Source organism: Saccostrea echinata, unplaced genomic scaffold (assembly GCF_033153115.1).
Source record: "Saccostrea echinata isolate AGI-Se365-2 ecotype Australia unplaced genomic scaffold, CSIRO_AGI_Sech_v1 ptg000012l, whole genome shotgun sequence".
Taxonomy (NCBI): domain Eukaryota; kingdom Metazoa; phylum Mollusca; class Bivalvia; order Ostreida; family Ostreidae; genus Saccostrea; species Saccostrea echinata.
Genome location: NW_026889761.1, coordinates 24,708,747 through 24,716,971, shown reverse-complemented (window position 1 = coordinate 24,716,971; position 8,225 = coordinate 24,708,747). Strand labels below are relative to the sequence as shown.

The 8,225-nt window shown below is 31.7% G+C and overlaps 1 protein-coding gene across 1 annotated transcript in view; it reads right to left on the bottom strand.

The window, feature by feature from the left end:
• Positions 1-317: 317 nt before the first annotated feature.
• Positions 318-8,225, bottom strand: part of LOC133185594 (alpha-mannosidase 2C1-like) — a 58,938-nt gene continuing 51,030 nt past the window's right edge. The window contains exons 18-26 of the mRNA XM_061320903.1: positions 7,192-7,369; positions 4,894-5,004; positions 4,308-4,464; positions 2,569-2,712; positions 2,307-2,416; positions 1,921-2,000; positions 1,416-1,567; positions 832-935; positions 318-734 (exon numbers count right to left, since the gene is read on the bottom strand). Coding sequence (XP_061176887.1) covers positions 614-734; positions 832-935; positions 1,416-1,567; positions 1,921-2,000; positions 2,307-2,416; positions 2,569-2,712; positions 4,308-4,464; positions 4,894-5,004; positions 7,192-7,369 — 1,157 coding nt within the window. The 3' untranslated portion in view covers positions 318-613. The remainder of the gene's footprint in view (positions 735-831; positions 936-1,415; positions 1,568-1,920; positions 2,001-2,306; positions 2,417-2,568; positions 2,713-4,307; positions 4,465-4,893; positions 5,005-7,191; positions 7,370-8,225) is intronic.

Sequence of the window (8,225 nt, the reverse complement as noted above, 5' to 3'; positions counted from 1 at the left end):
TCAGGTAGAATTTTATTGCATTATCACTGTAATTCTATAACAGCATCATGAGCATGTTGATAAAACCAAAACATTTGCTGCATAAGAGCATTTGCAATTGCATTCAATTACATGTACTGATAATTTAGCAATTTGTACATATACAATATACCATTAATTAAGTTATCCCTCTGTGATATCTACATGTATATATTTATCTATATTTGCTACATTGTATGTCAACATATTTCATATCACATATATTTCTTATTAAACTGTTAACTCTCCATGATTTACATGAGAAAGATATCATTAATAATCACTACCCATGGGTAAACACGTATCGGAGAATTTATTCACAGTCAACAAAGTCATCTATGCTGCAATTCTATTGCAGTCAATGGAATACAAATTGAACAGATGATATAGATCAACTTGATAAAAAGAATTAAAGTATGAGTTGAGCCTGCATGTTTATGTACTTTTTTTTCAAAAGATGCAGCTTCTAATCAAATGGACATTTCCAATATGCTACAAATGTTCTAACATATTTTAACTATATAAAAAAAAATTCATATGGAACGGTTAAATTTTATCCATTAGAATTCTAACAGGAATAGCCTAATTTTATCCATTAGAATTCTAACAATAAATTAACAATCTGGAATGGATTAAAAGACAAATAAATATTGTTGTCAATAACGTGCAGGTCAGAGGGCTTTCCTTCTTCCAGGATTTCCTCTAATCCATTGCATCTAAAATCAAAACGCAATCAAATCATTTCTACAAAACATTTTTTTAAAATTTAAAAAAACGAAAAAGAAGACATACATGTATATAAGTGTTATTTACCTTTGTACTTTTTTGAACGGAAGATCAACAGTCAGCTTGACCTTGGTGTGACCTCCAAAGCATTCATACAGTCTTAACACCAGAGCATTGTCCCTGTCTTCACTCTTTATTAAAAAACATGAATGCTTTTTTAAACTTACATGCATCTGTGAACAATTTTATAAGCATATTTTGGAGGATAAATGGTATTTTTCTTTGTACTATTTATTTGCTCTCCTTTTTATTGCAACTAATTATGGTATGCCATAAATATAGTTCTCACAGTACTTCTGGAAATTGAGCACCATTTCCGATGGAATCTTTACACATCCTTTTTTTTATTTGATGACATTTATTAACGTTTCATTTGATGCAAAATGTTACTACCTTATGTCCTTATTTCAGTTTTCCAAGAAAACAATTCGTATTTATTATTTAACATTGAACATATTGCTCAGTAAGCATAAAAGAGTTTTTCAAACTAAATGCATCTTCTACACATCCGCAGCTATTTATCATTTTAAATCCTTCCTGGGAAGTTTATGTCATCAAGATGGGAGATAGTGACGAATATCTGCATGTTCCTGCTGATAATTTGTACTCACCTTTTTGACAGTTTCCAAAATGACTTGTGGGTCATCAACAGAAAAGAAACTCTTGGGTTCTTGTAAACCCTTGCCAAGTTTAACAGTCTGCACATCTAGGGGGTTGTTTAATTCATAGGCTGCCTGTATCACCCCGGCAGACTGAAAACTTCCTGTAAAGTTTAAAATAAAAAGAAATGCCTTTTCTTCAGATTCAACACACACAATTAAAATTATTTAAGTAAAAATATGTTTATTGCTTTAAATTACTTATACTTGACATGGACATTATTTTCTGGAAAGAAAAGCACTGCATCCATAGGCAATTAATACATATCTTTCGAGCAAATTTTCATAATAACAAGAACTTGATTACCATACCAAAAGTCAATTGAAGTTCTTGCTCTTGAGGAAAAAATCATTATTAACAGACAGATCAAATCTTATCAAAAGATGGTTTATAAATTACCATTAGTTCTGTATAAAAAAAATTTCAATCATTAAACATTGTGTTTTTGTACGTTACCTTGGAAAGGCATGATAGCATATGTAAATGTATGGGTTCCCATGTCAGCATCCTTATCTGGTGATTTTGAAGATCTCAACCTACAGAGAATATGATGTTGATAAATATGATATGTATAGTGAATGGCTAATTCCACAATCATTATTGACCATTTTCAAGTCATTGTCTTTCACAAAATGTCAAGTTATCAAGAAGACACTACAATTAAGACTGCAATAGTTTTTTTTTCTATTTACGCTTCCCAACAAACACATCAAAAATCACAAAGTCAGACAAACTACAGACAAACTTCAATCAAAAAAGTTCATTTGAGCCTTTAGCCAAGTTTAGCTGAAAAAAGAAAATTTTACATTTGATATTAAAATAAGAATATCAGAAAATCTTACAAAGATAGTCTCATCACCCCATCTCTTGTGGAATAGCCATATTTGCTGTCATTCAAAATGGCCACTCCAAAGTTGTGCTCAGAAATGGCTGCCCATTTATGTCCAAACACCTGACAGAGAAGAACACAGTTTGAATGAAATGTGTCACATTTACAGTCCCTAGCTCCAATTAAAAGGGCAAAACTTACATTTCAAGCCTACAATAAACATATACCAAGATCAATTTATTTTTATGAACAACTACTGTTTCATCATAACTAACCTCAAACTGTGCCCAGTCCCAGGATGTGTTGTTATGATTGGTTCTCTGATAATGGCCAAACTGGACTTCATATGTGGCATTCATGGAGTGTACAGATGTTGGAAACTCCACTTTTAAGAATTTTCTGTTTTCATGCCATTTAACCTACAATTACCATATTATAGGGAGGAAATCAGAAATTATTGTAAATGTATATGTTGTAAACTAAAAGAGGCCTTTATGGTCACCTTCATATCGAAGGTTTCTAAGACTATAACCACGTAACTAGAACTGGATTTCTGGTCTCATGCACCAAAATCATTCAATTCTGAGAGGTCTCTACATCCATTATCATATTTATGTAGCTTCTCTTAAGGAGTTAGTTTTGAGTAAACAAAATAAGATCAATGGTAAATAAATTCAATAGGCTATATGATCAAAATTGACCCATCTTTAGGCATAATCCATAGGCCCAAAGGACAGGGATTTTAGAGTTTTTAATTTTATAAAGCGTTTGCTGCTCATTATTATCAGACAAACAATTTGCCTGCTAGACGTCTGCTGGTAAAGAAGACTTTCAAAGATATAATGTACTTTGATACATGTATAAGATAAATTAAGCACTGTTCTGCCAGACAATTATTGGTTTTGGGACCATAAATTTTCAAATTTCGGTTAAGAGAGCTTATTATAATCATGAAAATCAATTGCCTACAAAATGCCAATATCTTAAGAAGAACATTTTAAAAGATGGAATGTATTTTCAAAACATTTATATGACCAACTAGGCCCCTCCCTATGACCTGAGCTATGAACCTAGCTATAGAGGCCATGAATTTACAATTTTGGTAATACACTGAGTACTCATTATAATCAAGTGCACAGTTTGTCTGCTACATGTACGTATCTATAAAGAAGATTTTTCAAAGATATAATACATTTTCAAAATATGACCATATTAGCAAAACCTTGAAGCCTGAACCCTCAGACTGAGGACCATAACGTTTCACAATGTTTTGCAAAGGGCTAATTGCGTATCAAAGCATCCTGGATTTCCGGGAGTGAAGAAGATTTTAGAAGATTGCATTAATTTTGATGGTTTTGGTCCTGCTCCTTTGCATGGTCCCAGGGAAGTAGAGATCATGAAATTCAAATTTTACTCCCTTTACTCGTATATGCTACATGTACATAGCAAAATTGGTAGAAAGTGGTTCAGCCATCTCATAAAAGATGCTGTAAATTTTCAAAAGTTTACGCCCTGGCAAATTTGACGGATGTTTAAAAAACAGCTAGCAATAAGTCACCTGAGCAACTCATTGACTTAAAATTTAAGTGTGATTTAACATTTTATTGTAAAATTAATATTATAGTATTTGACCAAAACGTAATGATAGGATAAGCTAATTTGTTACCATTGTATAATATTAATTTATTTCATTTCAATTCTTAATTCAACAATAATACAGTTGAACTTCGGTATCTCGAACACTGATATCTCAAATACTATGGATATGTCAAAGTGATTTGAAGTCCCAACCACTTATTATTTATATATTTTATCCTCAATATCTCGAAGTTTTTTCTTGGTCCCATTGAGTTTAAGATAACAAGGTTTGACTGTAATTGAACAATTGTGTCTTTATTTGTATTGTGTTCTCTTTAATACAAATATAAAAAATGGTATGCTTTCTTTGATAACAATTTATTTCAAATATACAAACTTTAATATTCTTTTTTTTTCTCTGTGACACTGAGCTCACCTTAGTGTGACACCTGAGATAAGGACTGCCAGCGTCCAGACTGATCACTTGTTCTATAGAGCTCTGGTCACTGATCTTCAGCTGGATGACCACAGACACCCTCAAAGGACCACTGTCCAGAACCTCTGCTGGCTTGATAGAGGTCACAATTGGTTTCCTGAAAATCATGTGGGATACATTTACTTCTTATAAATCTCATTAAAAGAGTACTTGCTTGAAGACGAACACAATAATAGAATATCGCATACCAAAAATAAATCATTTTTCTAAAAAAAAAATAATATGACATATCTTCAAGTCTTAGAGTCACTTATCCTTGTAAGGGACTTAACATTCTTAAATCATATCGTCTTACTTTAACTCTTGTTATATATGCAAGCGAATCAAAAAAATGATTCAACTGTAAAAATTCATTTCTAAATTTAGGAAAGAGACCAAAAAACATTTTCTGGACATTATTTTAAAAGTACATGTAATTAAATATTAGTTTACAAAATTTTAAATAAGCAACCTGCTGTTCTTTTGTAGGACTTTAGGAATACAAAAATCTGCATGGCATTCACTGTATCCCTGGTTTGACAATTACCTGGTTTCTAGATGATAATCCATTACATCCCATGCATCCCAAAACAGGGGAATGTCATCATATAGTACAAACTGGTTACCATAGCCAAAGGTCTCACTACTCATTGCATTTCTGGAAGAAATGTCAGTTATTCATATTTAAGAAAAGAAAAATTTAATAGTGACCTGATCTGCTTTTAAAATTTCTATGTCAAGTGATCTCAAATCTATAGATGTCCCTGACAATTATGTACCTATACAGATGATATGAAGTCTAGGTTGAAAAACAACGAACTGTTTGAGTCACATAAAAAATTATTCATGAAAAAATAATTACCACTACAGGGAGGAGATATTGGCTTTGCCATTTTTTTCTGTATGTCCATCTGTCTGTTTTTCTGTCACAAAGTCATGTCCTGGCTATAATTCTGAAACCCACACTGATGAAATAGATTCAAGCCATATTTTGTTGTCCATGGCATAGAATACCACAGTCTTGAACTTATGTCACATACCAGTTAGAGTATAGGACATAGAATATATAGATTTTGTCCACAACATATCTCTGGGACCCATGACTGGAGTGGAGTCAAATTTCACTTCGTTGTTGCCCATGAACTATAAGTGACAAGTCGTGTTTATGCCTGCATGAAGACTGAATCTCAAAAGTCACAAGGAGTTATTGAAATTACATCTAAAACTTGCAACCCAGTAATATAATCTTGATACATGATGTTAGCCAAGTGGTTCAAAAATCTAATTTTTTTTTCTTTTTCTAACCTTTCTCCACCTTTGCAATAAATATATACTCTTAAAGACGAAAAGTACGCAAGTTGTCATATGTCATGAAATACAGGTAGTCAATGTTTACTGTCATTTTTGAACCCTAAATACAGTGGTATTTGTTTTATTTGTAAATATTTTAGATAGTGTTTTTACTCAGTAAGATATTAAAATATAAATATTGAGCAGTGTTAATGGCTCATCAGTATAGTATTGTTTGTAAAAACATTGTGAGTCAAAGGTACATGTACTTATTCCTCAGTAAAACAGTAACTGCATGGTTAATCGTAGAATCAATTGACACTTGGTCATTCAATCACATTAAATTTCATTGTATTTTTTTTCATAAAAATTCCATTCTAATTCTATTAAAATACGAAGTGGTTGGAATAAAAATTCTGCTATTTCATTAGTTGTACGAGGGTTGTTCGGAAAGTTCGTGGACTACCGTCATAACTTTTTTACTTAACGTCATATTATATCCAAATTTGGAAGAGATATTTCTACAGTAAATTCAAATGATGTGTATTATTTTTTTTTTAAATATCGTGGTTTATTTTAAACTTATTTAGACTTGAAAAATGTGAAAATCGGACCCTGGAGCAGGTCAAAATTTTGTAATTTACAATCAAGACACTAAATAATGTCTGAAGTCATATCTTCTGTAAAATGACACAAAAACGGAAAAATCCAACACGTTCAAATTAAGAATTGTTTCATCGTTTCCGATTCCGATTCCAAATTATGACATAATATATGAGGTAGTCCTCATTGAAAAAGGCAAAAAAGATAACCTCGTAGAACGTCACGGAGCAGCATTTAACCATATAATTTTGTGTTGTACTTTGGAAAACTCCAGAGAAAAACTCTGAAAATGCTGGAGGAAGTAAGAAATATGTCAAAAGCGAGCCATGCATATGTGTGTACATGGTACAAGCGGTATTTGAATGATAGACTACTCGGCTTAGACGACGGTGTTCTGTGAGAAAACGGATTATCTGTAAAAATATTATCAAAATCATTGAAAAGTTAGTAACGTCAAAAAGAGTTTGGCGCTTCACAGATATGCAGTGAAAAAAATAAAACATTGACAAACAACATGATGATACTGGAGCAATTATTAGCAAAATAGATTTCAAGTGATAGAGAAACGTTTTTAATGAGTGCATTGGTATTGGGCAATACTGTGTGGAATGTATAGGGATAGTATTTTTGAGAACCTTATGTCGGTACGTTTTTGACGTTACAGTGTTGTTGAGTTTGCTCCGTGGTTACAAAACGTATTGATTTTAAAATTAAATAACATGAATTCTATTAAAACACATGAAATAAAACTTTATATATCAACAAAATAAATATTTTTACATATGGTAATGTGCTCATTTTAAATTTTTTGAAGATAGTATAACGAAGACTGGCATAGTCCACAAACTTTCTGAACAACCCTCGTAATTGTCACTGAATCATACCTCATGAGAATAAGAAGTTAGAAGTATACATATTGTGAGTTATAATATAATAATAACTGCTGTAATACCTAAATGTTCCAGCATTCAATCGTAAGGTCGTTATCCTCCCTAGTTGATCAATCTCTGCCCAGATAGACTCATTCTGTAGGACACATGAACTACTCGTCATTGTAGCAGTGCAGTAGATGTCATCACTCTTGATTGGTTTCACCAGGGCATACCCATAGCTTGGGACTGTTACCATGGCTACATATAAAAAACAGTGAAAAAAAAATCACAGTGAATTAAATGAGAGTATATATATATATATATATATATATATATATATATATATATAAGGTGGACTTTGGCATAAAGTAGACCGCACTTATTTTGAGGCATTAAGTAGACATTTTTCATTTCTTTCATTTGAGACATTCTGATTCACACTTTCACCCAAATTTATTCTAATAGGCTTCAAAAATGAAAATTTTACCCCCTCAGCCCTAAATGTTGCTTCCTGAAAAATATACAACATTTCTGGTCTCCTTAATATTTTGTAAATACATTGGAGGTTTTAGGTAGACATGTATATATTTTATGAGGATCCCGAAGGGTTAAAGTAGACCAAGTATATATAATGCATAAAGGAGACCAGAATATATATATATACGTGATTATGTAGACCATTTTCTTTTTTCTAATTATTTAAATAAAAAACTACACATGCATAAATGTACTTCTCATACCAGTATTTATTGGTCAATTTGCATTTATCTTAAGTAAAATATTAGACACTTTAAAACCCAGTATGATGATTCCTTATTTTAACTAGAAGGAACTAATTGGGTGATGTCTATTCGTAGACAAATTTTCATGTCCTGAATCTTATGGAAATATAGTAAATGACCGACAGTAATTGTAACGTTAAGAAAATATTTCATCCACCACCAAAGAAACACATTGATTTAAAACTTCGTACTCACATGATGACTTATGGTATAAAATCATCATCTAAGCCACAATCACCTGTACATGCTAGATATGACCTCTTGAAACTATAACCTTGTACTTTTCTAAAAAAAAAATTGTATTTTAGAATTTTATATATCCAGTTTATGTC